At 38.7% G+C, this 23,144-nt stretch overlaps 1 protein-coding gene across 2 annotated transcripts in view; it reads left to right on the forward strand.

Annotated features, from left to right (window-relative positions):
• FAM184A (family with sequence similarity 184 member A) overlaps nt 1-23,144 on the forward strand; it is a 147,279-nt gene that overhangs the window by 102,590 nt on the left and 21,545 nt on the right. For both annotated transcript variants that reach the window (XM_075553947.1, XM_075553948.1), the window contains exons 10-11: nt 16,219-16,431; nt 20,868-21,021. In XM_075553947.1, coding sequence (XP_075410062.1) covers nt 16,219-16,431; nt 20,868-21,021 — 367 coding nt within the window. The remainder of the gene's footprint in view (nt 1-16,218; nt 16,432-20,867; nt 21,022-23,144) is intronic.

Consider the following 23,144-nt stretch of genomic DNA (forward strand, 5'->3'; position numbering starts at 1 on the left):
CCATGCAGAGTAAGTGAATCCAAGTCTCGGGCAATATTCTGTAGTCTAGAGGGCTTTTGTTGACTAATTTTCTGAAGTAGATGATTAGGCCTTCTTTTCTAGAATGTTTTGGTTCACAGCGCTACTGAGCCCAGCCCTTCATAGATAATCCTGCTGGTATTTTAACTTCCACAGCATAACCTCCAGCAAGCCACCACAGTACAGCACATGGACAGACAGATGGCAGAACCAGTGGTCTTTTAAAGTGGGAACTTCCTTGTGGACACAGGACCTCCATTCCGGCCCCTTTAGGTCTTGTCCTCTTGACTCTTTGGGATGGGTTCTTGGAAACTGTGCTCTGAAGCTTGCTCTCCCTCTTCTACTTGGCTGACCTGGCCAGTCTTGAGATCTCTACCCTCAGCTCTAACCCCGGCAGCCATGTTCTTCGACTCACTGCTTTCGGTAGTCACCAGCACCTTGAGCTCTCGCACTCCCGGCACCCTCGGTCCAGAGGGAAGTCAGGCCTGACTTGGGTGCAGTGTTCCCGAAGGAGTCGGTGGTGAATCCACCTGGACAGCTACAGCTCAGGCAAAACACATGCTATGAAAAGTAACAGGAGAGCTATATTTTCACATATTTTGACCATTTCTAAATGAACTGAACGTACTTTCTTACCTCAGCTTACCGGTATTTAATCTTACATAAAGCAAGGACATAAAATAATTTGTCTTTCAGGTGAATTTAAATTCCCAAAGTAACATTGGACTCAACCAACTCTTAAGGCCTATTTATCTAAAAATGGGTAGAGAAAACATTTTCACTCTTTGAGTCAGATGTTTTTCACTTCATGAAATGAAAAGAAAGTAACTTATTTTCTTTCTGTGCTGTGAGTTATTTCAACCAGTTTTCCTTATTTTTGTTTTTCTTGTGCTATTTTATTGCATTTTTTCTGGATCATATTTTTACTTTAATCCAAAGTTAGTTATTATTTCTAGGTTCAATTACTATAAAAAACTACATCCTTTATCTTTAGTTCTATCTATAAAAAATGAGACTTTAAAGTCTTCTGTGATGATATTTTCTGTTTGTAAGTTCTATTGTATCATTTTGTATTTTGTTTTCTTTTATTATCAGGGCATATTTTATTTGAGATCCAATTCAGGGCATTTGTTCAGAAATTTAAGAGACAAGTCATTTAGAATTGTCCAAATTGAAATTTAAATGTGAAATCTACACTGGTTTTCATAAACTTACTTTAAAAACAAAGAAAGTAAAATGTTTCATGGTTAAAAAAGGCATTTTACATGTGTAATGATAATGCTTTGGCTAGATTTAGCTACATACATATTATTAAAATAAATTTCTGTTTTACTTATTTAATGTGGCCGTTCAGAGGTGTAGGACTACACAGATGCCTTGCAGTTGTGACTCTCATTCCCATTGGACAGTACTGGTCTAGATGACCTGTATTACATAACTATTGGGGAAAATTGATATTATAGTTCATTGCTTATTCTGCTGTTCCATCTCTTACTTTTAAATACACAAACTTTGTTTCATGTTAGGAACACATTCTGTTTCTTTAGAAATTATAGTTCTGCTTAGTGTGGGAAAATAGTATGTTTCTATCAGATTTACATACTTTTTCCTAAGTCCTTACCTTTTATTGCAAACAACACTACCTCTTAGTAAAGTAGTCGATTCCGAGGAGTGGAAAAGGACCTAGAATAATCATCTGTTCCCAAGCTAGCTCAGGCAAAGACCTTGGCAGAATGCTGTGCAGAGATGTGAGATCTGCTGTTGACCTGCCAGGTCAAGGTCACCACTGGGGCTCCTTTAGAAATGAGGAGAGCAGGAAAATATGTTCAACAGTCATTAGACCCATTCTGAACCTTAGGGACCTTGAAGAACTTGTAGTTGGGTGTATTTCAGTATTTATATCGCAATAAGTTTACAAATTACAAATGTATACAACCTTGTTCTGGTCATCTAGATAAATAAACCAAAGTTTAGAAGAATAACTCTTGAGAGTTTTGTTTCAATTTTTGTACAGATAAAGCTCTAAAGTTTTAAGTATTAGCCACTCTTAATTGTTTTCAGTTTTCTTCCTTCCTCCCTGATCTAAAAGACTGTATTCTTCCTTTAAGAACAGAAATCCTGAAACAAATTCAGCACGCTTTCTGTGATGAAGTCTGAGTGCTCTCAATCAGTTGAAGACCTCTTGAGCTTCTTTCCACTTATCTTGAAAATTAACAAGACACTTGAGATGTCTTAAAACAAATGGACTATTTTATAGTTCATCACTTTTTGTTAACGCGCATCTTGTTCTTGTACGCTGCTCACCAAATAATATCTGTAGTTTATTCAATCTTTCATCAAGCAGGATAGCTACTTTAGAGTGTCATTTATTCAGTCGCAGTTTAAATGCCAGCTGTATGCAATGGGGAGAACTGGTAGTGCTGGTGAAACTTGGCTGCTAACTGAAAAGGTCACGGGTTTGAACCAACCGCTTTCCATAGGAGAAAGATAGAGTAGTCTGCTTCCATGAGACTCAACGTCTTGGAAACCCCATGGGGTGAAGAGTTGGAATCATCCCAACGCCATTGGGTTAAGTTTTTATTTACTGCCGTATGACATTGACTTCCAAAGTTGTATCTGTCGACCTGACCTCTTGCTCTGAATTTTCGTTCACTTGTGTGGCTAACGAGCATAACAAATTTAACATGTCGAGCGAAAATCGCTTGACTCCCAATCTTCTTGCCTCATCCCCACATGTCCACTTCTTGGAACTGCTTCTTGCTGAAAACAAAATCTGGAGAGCCATTCTTGTTTCTCCCTTCCCTTTACCTCTCACCTTCTCACAATTTTGTTGATTCCATCATTAAAACCTACCCCAGCTCCATTCACTCTCATCTCCCCTAATAAGCCCTAGTCCAAATTATTGTGACAATAACTGCCAACGTGTCTCCCCAGTTTCCCTTTCCCACAGTATTCCAAGGGTCTTTGTGGTGTAAATCAGAGCCACTGGACCCTCTGGGAAATACTCCCAGGCACTCCACTTAATGGAGGCTCTTTCTTTTACTTCCTCATTGCCTTTTCAGATCCCAAAGTGGCCTGACTCCTGCTGATATTCTCCATCTCAGCCTACTCTCCCTCACATAGATCCCTCTGCGACCATCATTCCTGCTCGCCCCACCTCTGCTTGGTGAACTAGCCAGTCCATATGCCTAGCACACGCTTCCCCCAAATCATTTCATCGCTGACCTCTTCACTGATAGCTGAGCTTAAATATCAAAAGATCTTTTTTCTTCCACCATGGTCTCAAAATCACCCAGTCAATCCCTATCACAGCAGCCATTTTGTTGTCAAATATTTATCAGTAATGCTGTCTTATTTTTGTTGGTGTTTGCTGTCTTCTTCAACTCCGTATTTCACCAAATGCAGTATTTCCTGGCATGTCATTTTACTCCAATAAATATTTTAGTTAAAAGGTAAACCTTATTTCATCATTTAGGGATACACCAATAACAGTATTGTCACCCATCCGCACTAGTAGTCCCTTAACTGTTAGCCATTGCCAGTTCATAACCATACGACTTGGTTTAGACCAGGGTTTCCCGAGGAGGGTGATACACTCCCCTGAAGGGAGGAGTGGTGGGGAGGGGAGCACGCTGGAATGACCCAGAGGGGCCTGGAAAGCAGAGACCTAGACTCTTACCTTGGATGATGGAGCGATTCTCTTTCTTTCTTTCTGAAAAGGTAAGCCAAATGGGTCTGGAAGCCTGTCGTCCACATGTTCCCTGGCCTGCAGCTTTATGTTGGCAGAGTTAATGACCATAGGCGTTTAGATTCCAAATGTTCACATATGGCTGTTACATTTAAGGTCTAAGATCTAGAAGCCCTAATACATACCATTCTGGTTTATAGCTTGGCCTTCTTCATTGATTAATTTAGGATTCTTAAATAACATGAAGAGTGAAAGATAAAAATATTTGCCTTGTAAGGAAATGCCATACATTTGAGATTAACTTCTAGTTTTTAAGACATCTGTTTTGAGACATAAAAAGGCTTGTATTAAACTGGGTTGACTAGAGAAAGAAATCCAGTGATACTCATATATGTTTAAGAGAGATTTATATTAAGAAGTAATTATATACTAAGAAAACATCACCAAAAGAAAGAAAGAAAACATCCCAGCCCAGTCCAACTAAAGTCCATATGTCCAATACCAGTCCATAAATCCCTGTTTTGACTGACACAGCTGCATGCAATGATGCGGAATGCAGGAAGATCACAGGCTGGTGGGTGCAGAGTTGTGCGGATCCAGTAGTGGCGGACACATCACAGGGCTCTGGGAGCAATCAGGGTCAGCCAGCAGGAAGGTGAAGGCAGAGTAGATGGAGGGGGGGTGGGGGGGGGCAGGGTCCCAGGGTCCTCCTTAGAAGAGTGAAGTGGTTCCATGCCCACAAGGAGGCGCCATCAGGTTGTAACCTGCTTCACAGGTCGAATGCTCCCCAACACTTTTATATGTCTTCAGGTTGACATGAAATTATGTAACTACCACAGAGGTAAAACACTACAAGTAAAAGACCCTCGGGTTTTCTTAAGTCTGAGGAACTTAACTGTCTTACTAGTGTAAAACAATATTATGAATATGAGACTGAATGGAGAAAAATAAAATTAATGAGTATGTATAAAAGTATGAGATGTTTCTATTGCAATATTATAGAGTCATCAAATAAGAAAGAAGTTCATCCTTTTTCTCAACTTATCTTCTCTGTACAGTAAATGTTTTATCTTAGAATATGTTAATCATGAGGTACTGTTAATGAATTCTTTCTCAAATAAAATCTAGCCTTAGTATATGATACCCTTGTGGAATAATTCCATTGATGTAACCAAAAGGTAATTGTGCTCTCACTGAGAATTTGATCAGTGTCCAATGTTAAACCATTTTTAATTTGAATTAGTAATATAAAAATAAAATAGTGAGGGTATTGAAAATGAAATCATGTTATCCTTTATTACTTGGGGGCATGTAGCGATGGTTCTTTTTTTCCAGTGGTTTATTGCTAGAAATTTCAACACAGTTCTGAAAACTGAATCTGACTCATAATACATTCTAGAATTTTGGGACTAAAAAGATAGGACGGTATCTGATCTTCTTTCTCTGAGCATAAAACCAGGTTACTACTAATGCATCACATATTTCAGCAATTATCTTGTATTTTTCTCTGGGCCTTCACTTATACAGCTAATCAAGTTATTGTTATGGTTTTCATTTACACTCATCTCAAGAGAAACCTTCGATGAACCTATGTAAGTCATATTTGGTATGATGCTTTGGAGCATTATATTGTCCATATCCAGGAGGAATTTAGAACAATAATAACCATCATTTTGAAAACACTGAACTCTGGTTTATATGTACCAGCCTTTGGTGTCTTCCATAGGTAAGTCTCACGGGCCACAAACCTATCAGACTCTTTTAAGTGACTATAGAATTTAGTCATGTGTCCTAAAATTCTGTTTGTCTAATTTCTTTCTCAAAACTATTTTCAGCTTGTTTTTTTCTTGAGCATACTATATTAATGTTCTGTGTTTTACTCTCCCTTTTATCCTTCTTTCTTTCACTTAGTTGATTTCTGAATGTCTCCCTTTATTCCTGTGATCTTTTCTTCCTAGCGGCACTCTCTGGGGGAGGCTTTGCATAAATCTATCAACAATGTAAGTGAGCTGCACTTACAGTCTGTACACAAGGGCATGTTGCACTTTGAGTTTGCATAAACAACATCACTGCTTTCAAGCTTTGGTTTGTTTTACTAACAAAAAATAACCACTTTGCACTCAATGAAAATACTTTGTATGTGATTAATTCAAGCTTCTAACCTTCAGCCATCCATTTGTGAATGTGCAAACAGCTACCACATTCTAGTAATAAGGGTACAGTTTATTATAAAGATCGGCAATACTTTACATCTCAAACATAAAATTCATTGGTTAATGTTTATTGTGAAAGATAAAGTTAATATTTTCCAAAAACTATTAGCTAACAGTCATAAAAATGGAATTAAATGTAAAAATATATTTCTTCCTTTGTCAAAATAGTTCATTTTTGAAAAAATAGTAGCAATATACTTTAAAAGGATCATATAGTTATAAAGGTTCACAAAATCAAGAACATTGTACATATTGGTTTTATAAATATTCATAGATGAGAGGAATAAGATTAAATCCCTTTCCAAGAATCGACAAAAATATTTATGTATGTACCTTTAAGTATGCAGAAAGTAATCTGCAAAGTAGTATTTCATTTAAGGATTATTTTAAAGTTCTTTTACTCTGAATATATAGAAAAAATTTTTCCACATCAACCCCATACCCAAGCTGTTCTTTAAAATAACAAGAGTATTGAACATTGTTGAATGTTTTCATGATACCCTAGTTTGTAGAGGTCAGCAAACTTTTTTTTAAATAAAGGGTCAAATATTAGATACTTTGGTGTTGTGAGCCACGCAATCTTAGTTGCCACTGTGTGGCGCTGTGAACGAAGCCAGGTGATAGGTACATGGATGTGTGGCTGTGTTCAACCAAACTTATTTTATAAAAAGGTAGTTTGCCAGTTTTTGTTGTAGATGTTTCAGAGCTTTGAGTCTAGACATACCCTGTGGACTATCGATCCTTATAGCGTTAGACTGAAATAAAAAACCTGCCTTGTTGAAGTTAAGTCACTTGATACTGTGGGGAATACCTGGATTCATGTACACAAACAGAACAGTAAAAGGAGTTTGTAAATAAAATAAGTCAATCTCTAGTTAATTTTCTTTTGTGACCCCATAGTCATTAAAGATTAATTCTTTGTCATGTTGGAGTGTGATGTGCAGTAGGCAGGTCTCTGCCCACTGCCTGTGTAGTCTGACTCAGTCTTCCATGTGAGATTTGGTGCTTAGTAAAAGTTTCCCACTATGTAATCTCTTTTTCTAAACAAACAAACAAACAAACAGAAAAGCAAGTTCTATCATTGTTATTATTGTGTCCTAATTGAGAAACTCAGTTTATGATTTAAAATCTTAGAAAATACTCAAATTATGAAAACTTCAGACTGGTCCTAATTTTAAGCATCAATTTATATACCTAGACAAATAGAAAAACAAAAAATCATAGAAAATTATGAAAATATTTTTGCACCATCAGTGATTTTTTATGAGCATTTATATAAGTTGTTGGCATATTAATTTATATTCCTGAGTGTTTTATTAAGGATAGTGCTGACATACCCTCCACTACGTCTTGATTGGTAATTTTTAATATGTTTGAAGGCGGTGAAATGAATATTGTATGATGCAGACTTTCTAATGATTTATGATGACTTTTCTTGTCATCTAATTGCATAAGTATTCTTGTACAACATAATTCCATATTTACCATTTATTCAAGAATGCAATTTTGTAATTTTAATCATTTTATTTTTCCTCTAGTTTTCTTGCTTTTACAAAAATATACCCCCCTCACAAATGCCTACCCTAAAAAGCATACAATCATCTTTAAGAAATAAAATTTTTAAACGCACACACTTGCGTGCTACTTGCCTTCAAGTACACTGTCAGAGCACAGTGGTCAATCCTGTACCAGGATCTAGATAAATACTAGGAGCTTCAGCCCATTATCTTTAACTCATTTTTTTCCACGAATTTTTAAGCCTCTCCTTGATAAAAGTCACAGTAGAGAACACAATAGGTAATATTCTTGGAGGAAAATAACCATATATTTTGACATAGTCTGGTCCTCTGAGATGAGGCCAGGGCTGGTCTTGAAGATAACTGTATATTTTGAAATGGAGATAAGTTCTTTTGGTGTATGAATTCCAACAGTTTGACCTGGCACAGGACAATGGTTCTCACTGTGACTGTGCATTAAAATCACCAATGATACTTAAAAAAAGAAAAGAAAAACAGATGCAGTTAGTCTTAATAAACTTCTGCAGGTGCACCTTCAGTAGTTCTCTGGGTAAGTTTCTATTAGCAAAGAAGAGTTCCAGCCACTGAAATTCTGTGAAGTCATTAAAATATTACGGGGTCCATCTAAATACTATAGTTATATATACTTTATAAATACCATTTTTGAAGGGAAAGACCTATAAAGCATGAACTCTTTAGCTTTCCTATCGGAAGAAGCATTAAATATCTTTAAGTAAATGCCTCCGTATATTTCTCTTAGAGGAAGCTTCCTAGAGGTGGGTGTGTGAGAATCCAGTCCAGCACAGTCTCCTCTTTGAAATGACGGTCATCCCACTGTGTGGTACAGACGTATTTCCTGTCCTAATCAGGGGCCAAGGTTGCTCTGTTAACTACGCGAGACACTAAGTCCTGGTCTCTCTGACGTATTTCCTGAGGCTCCTAGTCAACTTTGGGGTATAAGACAGCCTGGGTTTTGTCAGACCATGAAAGATTTACTTTCTATGCATTTATAAAAACATATCCAGCCACTTACACAGAACATAATTTTTAAAATCTAAAGAAAATAAAACAAGCAATTATATCGAGAGAGATTAGAAAGTGCTAGCCCTGGTTAACTTAAGGTTTTCGATTTGGCAAGACAGGAGAATGAAGAAGACCGTCCTTTTTATTTTATAGTCTCCTATATATATTTTAAACTTTTCACACAGTTTATGACTTCATTCGTTAGGAATACTATTAAATTAGGCTGCCTGGGCCCAGTTCCAGAACTCGAGATGATTCTAATCTACAGGCAGATTTGAGACTGCAGAGTTCATTTAAGTTCAAGGCAGGCTTTGTATGAATAATCTGTGTTCTTTTATTTCTGTAACAAAATGAATAGTTATCTTGGAGGAGAAAGAACATATCCATGTTGGTGGTATCAAGGGCAGAAGGGTATAAATTGGATCTGCATAGTTACTGTGACATGGTCTGTGTTAGCATCCTGTCCAATCCAGCAGCTCAGATTTGAGGTTCATGTTACTATGTTGAGGGATTTCTCCTTTAAGTCCCACTGTGGAGATGTTTTCAGTCCTACCCACCTGTGAACCTGCAAGGTAAAGAATTTTGTTCTTCAAAAAATGTATCCATGTATATTTCATTTTAGCTTTTTCTTTTTGAAAAATTAATAACACTTTAGATCAGATGGTAGCAATTACTACCAGTACCATTTGACCTTAAAGTTGTTTGCAAAATAATCTTATATATACCCATAGAATGTATTATGTAATACATATCTAAATTGATAGGACAATAATTTTTAAATGTTTTTTAAATGACAGTTAAACTTTTATGAAATAGGATTTTTTTGTTTACTGAAGATGATCAAAATAAAAAGCCTTAAACAAATGTTTTATTATAACAAGTGTATATGAAACTAATACCATCGCCTGTATAACCCAAATAGACCAAGCATGTTCTCCCTCATTTCTTGCGCACACCCGTGTATATCTCCATGGTCTCACCGATCCGAGGTTGCCCGCCATTTAATGCAAAGTCCGTCTTGTGTCTCTCCCGCTTCGGATTGATGACGTTTTGTATTAGAGTCGATTTCCCTAGAGCACAGCGCAATAAGCTCAGCTGGTTAAGTGACAGGTATAACATAGTTCATTTTGCATCATTCTGCTTATTTTTTGTCTTTTATAGTTCCATGTAATCTTCATGCTGAATAAAGGCTGAACATTTAGTGCAATCCTACTAATTTATTTGTAAAAAGAGCAAAATAACTAATTTTGATGCTGTCTTGCATGATAAGTGCTTTCTGCATATAGTTCATGTAACTGTCTTGAGCATGAATCCACAGATTTTAGATAGCTTGCTATTATTTTGTTGTGCTTTCAAGGTTAAAAATACATATATAAAGTATCTAAAATAAATAGATTTGAACACTAAATTGCATGATGATGTCTTTTGAATAGAGTTCATGTTTACTTTCTTGAGTATAGATGAATTGTTTATTCTAAGTTTAGAAATATTACTTTGGAGATCTTTCCAGGTAATGTATATTATGATGTGAAACATTTAAATGTGTTTTACTTAAGCTAGAGAAGTCTGTAAGTGACACTCCATTCATTTATTGTAAGTATTTTTTATGTCTTCGTAACTTTCATCCTTAAATAGTTTAAAGTATAAAACAAGTAGTCAGGTTGGCACATTGGAGACTTTGTGATGTGGTGACTTCTGAATGAAGTAGGTATTTCAGATTATATATTCACTGCTATAAACTGATTCACTCCTTTCCCTTCCCCCACCCCAAACTGATTAGCTTCTTACTAATTTAAGTGCACACTCACAGTCAGGATCCAAGGCCACTGCTATTTTGTATGATGATCGTATGCAAATCAGAAAAGATGTCTTTTCTTTTTGGGTGGATACAGATATCTCTTTGTTTGCTAGAGGTGTCATAAACAAAATACCGTTCTGGCTTTACAGAACAGAAATGCATTGTCTTACAATTCCGACGCTTAAAAGGCACGATTCATGATATCGGCAGAATTGTACTGTCAGCGCGCGAGAGGAGGCCTTCCCTGTCTCTTTCAGCTCACTATTGGTTCCAACCCTGAGATGCATTTTGACCAGCAGGAACAAGATTCTGCCCAGTCCTGGGCAGCTCGGACCACCATCGCTTTGACTGAGCCCATTCCTGCGGCCATGAAAGTGATGACCCCTAGCTGTCCTAACCATTGAAGGCAACAGCCATTTTCTTTCTCTTCTGTTTTGGATTGACGCCATTGTATATTAGTGTATATTTCCACAAAGCATCTATTTGCATGGAGTATTCTAAACTCAGCTGATTTTGCTCATTTCTGCCTTTTCTAGTGCCATGTAATCTCCATGCTGAATGAGAGCTGACACTTTCTTCCATCATCTCATTGAAGGTCATTTTCTTTTTCACTGACCCTCTACCAGCCACGAGATCCTCCAGCAATTGGTCTTTCCAGAAACATCCCAAACTATATAAGAGGAAGTCTTCCCACCCTTATTTCTTTTTTTCTTCAGCCTTACATCATTTATTGTTCAACTTGATTAGGAAGGAATAAACCAGATTATTTGCCAATAGAAGCTCAAGTCATCAGATGGGGACAAAATTTGAGCCTGGGAAAATGCGGCCATGCGTGCCACCCTCCAGGGGGCTCCTTATAGCCCCAGCTTGGTTCTTCTCCAATGTCTTCTCTTGGAGTTGTACCTGATTTTATTACCGGTTTTCATTCGAATCCATTGGGGAATGGGCCAATTCTGCTTCAGTTTCTTGGCCAGGAATCTCTTGATCCTGAAAGTCTTATGAGACGACATGGTGAAGTCGGAGCACCACCTCACTCGGGGTGGCAGAGAAACGGAGAGAGGGAGGAGAGGACGGAGCCACCCTTATTTCTAGAGAGCATTCTCACTGTACTTGTTCCACGATCGTTCACCACCACCATAATTCAAATGTATCAGTTCTTTCTGGTGGCCCTTGTTCAATGCCTAGTTTTCACAGGCTTATGACCATGACTTATGTCTTGGAAGTGACAGCTGTACTTTTTACAGCACATTTGCCCAATGCAGTATGTTATTTGATTTCCTAACTGATGCTTCTATGAGTTTTGATGATGGATCTAAATGCATCATTTCTCCACAATCATTTCTCCATTGATCTTGATGTACTTCATTGATTTCAGTTGTGAGGATCATTGTTTTATGAAAGGTACAATTTATACTAAAGGCATAGTCTTTTATCTTCACCAGTACTTTTCAATCTTCTTTACTCTAAGAAGGCAAGATTGTATTATCTGCATATTGCAGATTAATGAGTGGCTGTCCAATCCTGATTCCCTATTGGTCATAGAGTTCAGCTTCTCTGTTGCTCAGCATACAGTGTGTTGAAAGGACACAACCCTGATGTACACCTTCTTGATTTTAAATTATTCAGTATCCCCATGGTCTGTTTGATTGACTGCCTCTTAGTTTACATACCGGTTCATGGTAACTACAATCACTTTTTGGCATTTCTTGGCATGTTCTTACATGGTGCCTTCCTTCTCTGTGTGTCTTATTCTCTCCATTTCTGATATCCTCTTTAATAAAACATCACTTAGAGGGGTTAATATTAAGACACACAACTCCAATATGCCTTTATTTCATTTAAATAAAACAGAAGAAAAGCCATACTTCCAAATAAGGGCACAGTTATGGGTCTAGGGATTCAGACGTGAGCATCTCTTTTTGGAGGATGCAACTCCACCCATAACAATCAGGGCAGATATTTTAGTGACCAACCCAAACCCAAACCAAACCCATTGTGATTCGTTTTACAGTAACTCCATAGGATAGAATAGATCTGTGCCAGTGACTATGCTGCATTTCAGTGCAACTTGGACAGGTGCCAAGTAACATCTTTGATAATAGCGGTCATGATTCTGCATGCAACATACTAGTGCCCATATATGTTTTATGTGCTCCCATATATGTTCCAAATTGGCACCATAAAGTCATTTCCACGATGGAACCCTGGTGTCAACCAAGGTTGAATCAGCAGGTTAGGAAGTTAAACTGTTCATGAATACATTTTTAATAGTTTTATGGTATATAATTCACATATACAATTCAGTACTTCAGTCATATTAGGAATCGTACAGTCATCATCCCAATCAATTTTAGAACATTTTCTTCTTCCTTGAACTCATTGTTATTAGCTCCCCATTTCTTCCAAACCTCCCCTGCCACACCCCCAAGAAACCATTAATCCAGTTACTCTCTCTATAGATACTTTCTCCTGGGCTTCATCTACAGAAAAACATTTTTAAAAAACCAAACTAACAACAATGACAAAGTAAAACAAAACCTTCAAATGAAAAAAGCCAGAAAATATTAAAAACTAGAACAAATTTAAAGTGGGTCCAAAGGAAGGTCAAATGATAAGGTATAACATTTTAGCCCAGTTAAATCTCCATAAGCCATTCTCGAGTGCACCCTCTGTGATAGCAAGACTATTCACACCCCAAGTCTATGGTTAGAGAGGACTCACAGGAGGATTAATCCACATGTATTTCCCCTTTCCTTTTTTTCCCTAACCGAAACAACTCTAAGATAGGTAAAAAGGAAGATCAAATAATAAGATTCTACATTTTAATGTAACTGCATCTTCTATAATCCACTGTACAATGTTCTGTCTGATAACAAGTCCATTCACATCTCAACTATGTCAGAGGAGATTCAACAAAGGCTTAATTCATGGGTGAACCCTGCAAATGGATTTGGGGTTTCCACTGCCATCCACAGCCTTCTGCAAAGCAGGAGTTCACATTTTAAGCTCTGATACCACTCCTTCATTCTGATTTGGATTGTAGGAGGGATAAAAAATTAAAAAACAAAACAAAAACAGCAAAGCTCTGCTGGACGTAGCTATCTTGTTACACATTTTTCCCACGAGGTGTGCATCAAGCAGCTCCCTCTGAGTTAGTGCACCCAGTGGTGTTATCTGGGGAAGGTTCCCTCTGGTCAATGTGAAATTTTTTGGAAGAGTTTCACTCAAGCCTTGTTTTTTGTGATGGCCAATTTAAGAGAACAGTGTGCGTCTGTGAAATTTTATTTCCTGCTTGGGAGAAATGCCGCAGAAACGGTTTTATTGTTGAGCATGCTTACAAAGAGCGCTATTGGAAAAACTCAAGTGTATGAGTGGTTTTCTCATTTCAATAAAGATGAAATGTAGATTGATTACAAATCTCATTCTGGACATCTGTCAACTTCCCAAATGGATGAAAATACTGACTCATAGTGCATTTGGAGTTCATTCCACCAGGTCAGACTGTTAATCGAGTTTTCTATTTAGAGGTTCTGTAAAGATTATATGACAGCGTGCAACCAAAAAGGCGTGATTTATGACAGACAGGGCACTGATTGTGCTACCCCGACAGTGCACCTGCTCATGCAGCCGTCTCAGTGCACCAGTTTTTGGCAGAAAAACAGCATGCCTCTCCTGCCCTATGCACTTTACTCACCTGGCCTCACTCCGTGCTACTTCTTTTTGTTTTTGTGAATGAAGAGGGAGATAAAAGGACAGCGACTTCATGATATGGAGGCGGTGAAGAAAAAAAAGGAGGGACGTGCTGTCAGCCATCCAAACAGATGAGTTTCCTCAAATGGAACCACAGATTTGATAAATGTAGTAAGTGTAACAGAGAGTATTTTGAAGGTGCTAAGATTGTTTTGTTTTAAAAAATTAAATATTTAGCTTTGGGGGGAAAATTCTATTTGGGGGTGCCCCCTCATATTATTTATAATCCTTTAATTACACCGGCTGGTGTATTTCTGCCATGTAGAGTTGCTGCCTCGCTTAGAGGGCTGCTTGCTTTAAGACCCCAGACGCTGTGCTCTCTCATCCCCGGGCCATCTAGTTCATTACCATGCTTCGCCACAGCCCCCATGTCTTCAGTGAGCTCTTATTAGGGAAGCATCAGCCAAGGCCATGTCATGAAATTTCATCATCCTTAGATTGGGGCTAGAAGTAAGCATAAGCATACATTTTTGTTCCCTGTTAGCCTTTTATGATTTTTCCCCTTTAGAACTATCCTTATCATTTGTTTCAATCTGATTTTTCTTGCATCCGATAAGAAGTTATATAGTACACATTACCTTGAACTTCTACTCCACACTTTTATAGACTGTGCTACGGTTGGAAACATTTTCATGCAGTTTGTTGCAGGGTTTATTTTGGTCTCTGTGGCCATGAGCCTGCCATTTAGAGATGCGGGCTTTCTGGAGTTAAATCATTGCAGTGCTGCCACACTCAGAATATCTGCGCAGGAAACCTGTGTTTTCTGCATAAAGTGCTAAGTAGAATTCACATCATTTTCAACAAGCAGAGTCAATTCTTTGGAAATGTCTTATGATGTCAGTTGTATGATCCCTTATCAGTGCTCGACTGTCTCCGTGAAGGTGTGTGCCATGAAGCATTCTAGACTTCTAATGGTCCATCCTGAGCTCCGTTTCCGATTGCATCTTGTGACGCTTTCCCACAGCTGGCTGTCAGGGCCACTCACTTCTGGCTTTTCTTGTCTCCTAGTGAACAGGTCTTTCCTCCTTTCTGATTTTTCACCTCTGATAATTCCCCAGCCTTTCTCTCTCTTTACCTGGTTAGTACAGTTTTCTGTAAGTCGTGGGAGGCAGCCTGTAAGCTTCGCTCCAACAGTCTAAAGAAAGTCTTTTCTAACCTACAAGCACTCACTTTAGCGTGTCTTCTGTTGGCATTCTTGGCCACACACAAAAATGATGCTGATTGGTGTATAGATGCACAGCGTAAGCTGCTTCATAGGACCCATTTCTGAGCTTTTTGTCGAGTTGCCCTGTGTTCCCGAGCTTCAGACATCTGCTTGAATGTGGCTGGGTATGCAAGTTTTATGTCACAACATTCTTTATATGGAAATAGAAACTGGTCACATGAAATTATTTCATCGGAAATATACATAAGCATATATATACACATGCTTTATGAAATTGTACCAACCTGTTAAGGATGTTTATGTCTGCAAAAAGAATAGCAATTCAATTTTCTACCGTAAAGCATCTAACATTATTATAAATTAGAGGCGTGTCATGTTTGTGATCTTTAAAGAAGCTTGCAGGTTTGTAATTCCTTTTGAATTGATTCAAAAATGAAAATATTTTCAAATTATGAACTGACAGATCTTTTCTACATTAATTTTTTAATTCTCAAATAATCTCAGGTAACATTTATTGACCATTTACTCTGTCCCAGGCATATGCTAAGTGAACTATGTGTAGGAACACACCTGGTTCTCCCCACAAGGCAGAGAGCTGTTACCACTAGTAAGGACAGAGCCAGAATTTTAACTCCAATCCCCCAATCTTAGTGGCTCCTGTCTAGTACCTGACAAATAAGCAGTTTAACTTCATACCATCTTGATGTGACTAGAATAATATTAGTGATCTGTTTGTATTTCATGTTAAAAATGTTTGTATCCATGCAACAAAGGTGTTCAATGTATCTGTACATGTGGGCTATTCGTTAGTCTACAAAGTTAGCCCACCTAAAGAACCTTTTTTTAAAAGCAGTAACGGGAAGTAAAACAAAAAGTCTTCATTCATAAAGTTAGATTATGATATTGCTGTAAACATTTTAAGTGAAAGTTTGCTCGAGGCACTATTTCACCATAGTTAATACCTTTGAAATGCCTTTCTCCCTTAGATTGACAATTTGTGCGAATGCCTTGTGTTGATTCTTCCTGTGCACCATTCTGTGGCCTAGATTTCCCTGCTGAAACAGAATCTGGAGATGCAGCTCTGCCAGTCACAGACTTCTTTGCAGCAACTGCAAGCCCAGTTTACACAAGAGCGGCAGCGGCTGGCACAGGAGCTGGAAGAGTTAGAGGAGCAGCATCAGCAGAGACACAAGTCCTTAAAAGAGGCGCATGTCCTTGCATTTCAAACTATGGAGGAAGAAAAAGAGAAGGAGCAAAGAGTAAGTTTGGTGCTGAGTGATCCGATGCATCCCAACACCCCAACAATTAATTAGCCATCAGTCATGACTCTTTTGTTCGAATAAATTCCATATGGATTTATTTAACAATGTTTCCAGTTGTGGCCTCTGGCAGGGATGACAGTGATGAACTGTGTATCCTAATTAACACTAACTGTCTAACTAGACGAAGACCAATGTTTTGTTTAAATGTTAATGTCAAGTTCATGACAAAACTAATAACCAATTAGGTTACGATGATTAAATAAATTTAGTTAAACCTTTTAGTGTTGTTCTACTGATCTAAATCAGGCTAATTAATACTATCTAAATATTCAAATAATCTTTCATCAATTCAAAAATGTTTTTGTCCATCTTCTAAAAATGACCTACATAAAAGTAATATGTGCAGAGAGAGCCCCTTTGGGACTGTATGCTTAAATACCTCGCTGCTGCTCTGTGCTGCTGTTGGTTCTGGTCCATGCGGCCCCTGCGTACAGCCCGATGCAACATCGCTCGGTCCTGCTCCGTCCGCACAGCAGCTGTCATGTTTGAGCCCACTGTCGCAGCCACTGGGTCAGACCACCTCATCAAAGGTCTCCCTCTCTTTGCTGCCCTTCTCCTTTACCACGCACGATGCCCTTCTCCAGGGACTGGTCTCTCCTGACTACATGTCCAAAGTACGTGAGAAATCTCCCCATCCTTTTGAGAAACATTCTGGTTGTACTTCTTCCGAGACGGATCTGTTTGTTCTCTGGGACATTTATAGGACTTTCAGTTTTCTGCACTAGCACCATAATTCAAATGCATCGGTGCATCGATTCTTCTTCAGTCTTCCTTTTCGGTGTTCGACTGTCACATGCACAGGAGGCCACTGAAAATGCCATGGTCTGGGGCAGAGTGACATCCTTGCTTACCAATGTTTTAAAGAGATCCTGTACAGCTGATTTACCCAAGGCATTGTTTGATCTCTTGACTGCTGCTTCCATGAGCATTGGTTGTGATCTGAGCAAGATGAAATCTATAACGACTTCAAGCTTTTCTCTGTTTATCACAATGTTACCTGTTGATCCAGTCGTGGGAATTGGGGATTTATTTACAGTGAGTGACGACTGCACTCCTTGATCTTCATCACCAAGTGCTTCGAGTCCTCTTGACTTTCAGCAGGCAATGTTATTAATAAGCCTTCTTCCAAACTTTTAGATAGTAATTTTTAATTCACAAATTAGCTAACTTTTATTGAATAGTTACTGTGTGTCAGATTTAGCCACTGCAAGGACCGTGAATTATTGAGTGCGGCTCTTCTAGCCAAATGACCTTTCCCTGTGTGCGTGTGGTGATTAGGTTTGGGAAGATACTGGAAGATTCACTTGAGAGTAGTTGTTAACAGGATTCCCTGGAATGCCATCCTCTGCATATAAAATTGCGTTCTTTGTGAAGCTGGAGGAGGGATCTCATTACCAACAAGAGCCAGGAGTGGAACATGTCGCCTGGGCCTGAGGACCCTATGCAGTGAACCTCCTGGATCCAGAAGACAGCTGCAACGTCAGAGGGGCAGCAGCAGAACCAGGAGGCAGAGCCCGGACGAGAATGTTGATTGCCCAACCCACAGAGCTGATAAAGGCTGGGTGCTTTTGTGCAGGAGGCTGGCTTGTGGAGTAGGGGGACTCTGGGCACCTAGGTATAGAAGGGAGCTAGATTTGCTGACCCAAGGAGCTTGTGCTGAATGCCTTCGGGTTGAGGCGTCCAGCAGAGTGGTGTTTTCCTTTGGGCATTTATTGGCAGACCTGAAAGAACTTTGTTAACATGTCCTGATAAACTCAACCCCTGAGTATTTCTCACTAGCATCACAACTTGTTAACTTCCTTAATGAACTCTTTAATCATTCATTTTGTCTGTGACTTCTGTGTAACCCTTTCTGTGGATATTAGGATCTAGAGATCAAGTAGAAAATATTAATTCAGACATTACACCAGTTGTGAGGATTTCGATTTTCTTTACATTGAATTGTAATCCACACTGCAGGCTACAATCCTTGATTTTCATCAGCAGGTGCTTCAAGTCCTCCTCACTTTCAGCAGGTAAGCTTGTTAATAAGATTTCTTCCAATCCTGATGCCATCTTCTTCATACATATAGTCCATCCTCTGAGATTATCTGCTCAACATACAGATGGAATAAGTATGGTGAAAAGATATACAACACTGATTCACATCTTGATTGTAAAATCAAGCAATATCCCCTTCTTCTGTTAAAATGACTACCTCTTGATGCATGTACAGATTCCACAGCAGCACTACGAAGCACTCTGGAATCCCAGTCTTCTCACTGTTATCCATTATCAGTTATTATCCTCACAGTCTAATGCCTTCGCACAATCAATAAAACACAAGCATCTGTCTGGAATTCCCTGCTTTGAGCCAAGATTCATCTGATGTCTTGAAATATACCTCTTTCCCACACCTCCATCTGAATCTGACTCAGATTCCTGGCATCTCCTTGCTAGTGTGCATAAATACATTTTAAAAATAGATTTATATTTTAGAAGATAGTTTTCTTTGTCAACTTGTTTGTGCTATTTATGAAATTAAATTTGAAACATTTTAATGGTGCAGTTCCCTTATATACAGTCCCAAAGGCTGTGGAAATAGGCTCAATAACAGCAACTCAGATGGAAAGTAGTTAAATGTAGTGGATTGATCGATTGATATGACCAAATAGCTCCATGCTTAGTTCAGAGTTAAACTGTTAGTTTTATAGGATTTTAGTGTGATTCATTTTGTTCATTTCATAGCACTACTATTTTTTTTAATTTCTCCTAAGAATGCTATAATTATAGTAAAAATCTAATGGCAAAACAGCTTTTCCCATATACACCTACTCCTTACTTGTTTCCTGTCTTACTGTCAGATGTTTCACATATATCACAGTAGTGAAAATTGGTCCAACTCTTCACGTGAACAACATACATCCGGCAGTATAGAATGTCAAAGTGCAAGGCAAGAGCAGTGCTTGGCTGTAATGGTTAGGGCTATCTGTCAACTTGCGGGCCCAGGAAGCTCAGTGGTTTGGCAGATGTGTAATGATGTAATTTACCAGGTGGGTAATGATGATGCCATCTTTCATTTAGTGATCTGACTCCATTTCACACAATGCCAATTTAATGATGTTATCATTGGAACCTAACCATGTCATGATAAGTGAGGAGTGGGTGTAGAGCCATTGCCAATTCAGAATGCTTCTTAATTAACTTAGGTGTACACACCATTTTAAGAAAGGGTATTTTATAAAGAAATTATCTTTAAGAAAATTGTATTCTTTCAAAAACCATAAACTTGCCTACACAGTAAATATTCCATTGTTCTTATTCAGCAAGTCAAGGAAGTTCTTTTGGTTAAAATTTAGGCATGTTTACATTACTAGATAATTTTTTTCCATTTTTAAATCAACACATAAGTGCTTATGCCAGTACTTGTATACACGAACTTGTATTCAGTTCACAGTTTTAAAAGTGTTTTATTTCTGAAAAATAAAGTGTGTTTCTTTGGAAATGAGTACAGCAAAGGACTTTTAGTTTAGACCATGTTACAGAGGTAGCTCATCTACCTAATGAGAGTATAGTAAAACTGCAGGTTTTTAGTTCTTGCAAAAAATGATCTAGGTTCTGTAAAAGAATAAATATATACATAATTGACCTATGTATTGATTGCGATAAGGGTTGTGTGAACCCCCAATAAAATTATTTAAAGAAACTCAAAAAAACAACCCATGAACTTAAATAGCTAAATACTAGTTAGTTAACCTTCTTAAGGAAAACTAAACCCTCTACAATAATAGGGAAAGAAATGCAACTCAGCCTACAATATAGCGTTCTGAGAAATCTTTCCTGCTATACACTCTATGTCGGTAAATACCTTGTTGGAGCCCCTCTTAGTCGTAGCCCTTTAAAGTAATCACACTTTAAGAGTTTCGTTTCCTTGTCCAATTAGCTATTCAGGAGCTTTTGCTCCCGTTCACATGTCCAGGAGCAAAGAACAGCTGGTAAAATAAATACAAAATATCGTATGTGGCAGGAGTTAGAAAGGTTTTCATTTCTTCCCAATCTGAAAGAAATCTTTTCTTGTTAATGTATTCTTCTTTCCTATGTCTAATTCTGTGTACACAAAGGAATTATTAGTTTTTACTCCTTAGCAGCTCTAGAAAGTGACTTTTATTTGAAAAGTGCCTTAGGTAAAAGGTCTCTGTTTCCAGTTAAAACAAAAGGCATCGAATCAATTTGGTTTGATTCTATTTTATTTTCTGATAGTGATCGTCTTCTATCTGCTTTTCTTTAAAATGCCTCGTATTTCTGTAACCATGAGTTTTGGTTAGTGTTTTCTATTTTGCATTTTCCTTCCTATCGTCTAGCATAATAACTTGGATCTGTTTTTCCTGTTCTAGGCGCTTGAAGACCATTTACAACAGAGACATTCTGCCGAGCTTCAGTCACTGAAAGACGCGCATAGAGAGTCAATGGAGGGCTTCCGGGTAGAGATGGAACAGGAACTGCAGACTCTGCGGTTTGAATTAGAAGATGAGGGAAAGGCTATGCTTGGTATTGTGGAAGGATTATAATCTTGCTATATTTGTTTGTACATTCTTCCATTCAAATTCACAGTTTAATTTTGAGTCTTGAAACACCAAAGTGAATATGTATATATGTCACCTCTTTTATTTAAGGTTACGTATGAAGAGGTGGGTTTGGTGGAGTAGAATGCGTAGAACGCAGACAATAAAACAGTATCTGCTCAGCTTCCACGGTGTGGAGGCTCTGTATGCAACACCCAGGCACGCCTCTGGCATCAGCCCTCTGCCAAGCAATTTTCAGAGATTGTGGCTAACTCTGCTGGCACTCCAGTTGCTCCTAGTCAAATGCAGAGTCGCCTTTGCGGAGCATTGGCCAGAAGGGAGCACACCTGTCCACAGCTGTGTCAGGAGAGGAAAACCAAGTGTCAGCACAGCTGTTTCAGTCCGTCGATTTAAACTATAGCACCCCCGCTTTATGAGCCAAACGGGACTCAACGGCAGTGAGTTGAGTTTTTTGTTGATGAAAGCTTTCCTGCCACGTAAAAATATAATTTATTTGAGATAATTATAGATTTATGTGTAGTGGTAAGAAATTATGCAGAATTCCCCAATAATAACATTTTATAATTCTATGGGGTACAGTATCACATCAGGATATTGACATTCATCCAGTCAAGATTTTTCTAAGCTTTTGTTGTGCGTTAGGTGAAGGTTGACAGAGCAGATCGTTAATTTTGTATTCAGCTCTGCATGCACATTTTATTTCCCCTGCTCCTCAGTGTACCCTGTTCTTTGTGTGGCCCACTTGCTCCCTGGTTTCCCATTTCCATTACTCTTCCTCTTCTAATCCTCTGACCTGTGCCCGTGGGGGAATGACCGCTTTTTAAGTCAGGAATGCTTGATTCTTCTAACCCAAGAGTGTGTTCCGTGTCAGAGTTGAAGGGCGTGTAAGGTTCACGGACTTGGGAATCTCATTAAGCAATCTCCGGTCCAGCAAGCTAAGCCTCTTTCATGATTCATAGTTCGGTACCACACTTTTCTCCCACTCAGTCCAAAACCATCTAATGGGATCCTTTTCAGAAAAATGAGCAGCATCTAGCAGTTTTGGACTGAGGCTGATATTAGCCCGAGCCTTCAGTCCAGTCGGCGTAGGCATCGACCCAGGTGCGGTGAGTGTGTTTGGTGTTGGTTCTCTGCCACTGGACCAGTGTTTCCATTTGGCTTTTCATTTTCAACACTCTTATTTGCTCCAGGTAGGGAAAGGCCAATCGTTTCACCCTGCATGGTGGCCCATCAAAGTACTATGTAGACCAGCGCTTCTCAACCTCTGGGTCATTACCCCTGTGGAGGTCCAACGACACTTTCACAGGGATTGTCTGAGACCATATTTCCAATGGTCTTAGGAACCGAGACACCGGTCCTCTACCCGTCTCCAGGCGGGGCCGCCCATGTGTAGATACGCCCACATTCGGGGTCACCACGACATGAGGAACTGTATGAAAGAGTTGTGCATTGGGCAGGCTGAGAAAAACTGGGGTAAACCATTGTCTTTATGAACTCCTGTGTGCCAGCAGCTCATTCCTTCAAGGGTTTGGTTGTATCTAAGCAGTTTTCTTAACTTTGCCCCTTGAAGTATGCTCCATGACACTCATATATGAAGGGGTATGCCCCCCAAAAAACCAGAATTTTCCCCCAAAAAGCTATGTATTTAATTTTTTTAAACAAAATAAACCTTATTACCTTCAAAGTACTCTCCACTACACTTAATACATTTGTCAAATCTGCAATTCCATTCTTGGAAACATTTATCAAACGCATCTGTTTGGATGGCTGCCAGCACCTCCCTTGTTTTTTCTTCACCTCTTGTACATCGTCACATAGCTGTCCTTTCATGTCCCTCTTCATTCACGGAAACAAAATTCTGCCTTCAGCTCTGAAGCTCTCCTCTAGTTTGTGTTTAGTGTTTTAACACTGTATAGGTTTTCGTCTTACATTTAAAGTTAATTTTTGAGTAGTTTTATTTTCAGGTGGGAGGCTTAGGTCCATGTTTAATTTTTGTTTGTTTGCTTTGTTTATGGGCAGCCATTTGCTCCGGCAACACTTGAAAAAAATGTTTTATGTTCTTTGCCTTTAGCCCATTGTCAAAATAAG

Source organism: Tenrec ecaudatus, chromosome 7 (genome assembly GCF_050624435.1).
Source record: "Tenrec ecaudatus isolate mTenEca1 chromosome 7, mTenEca1.hap1, whole genome shotgun sequence".
Taxonomy (NCBI): domain Eukaryota; kingdom Metazoa; phylum Chordata; class Mammalia; order Afrosoricida; family Tenrecidae; genus Tenrec; species Tenrec ecaudatus.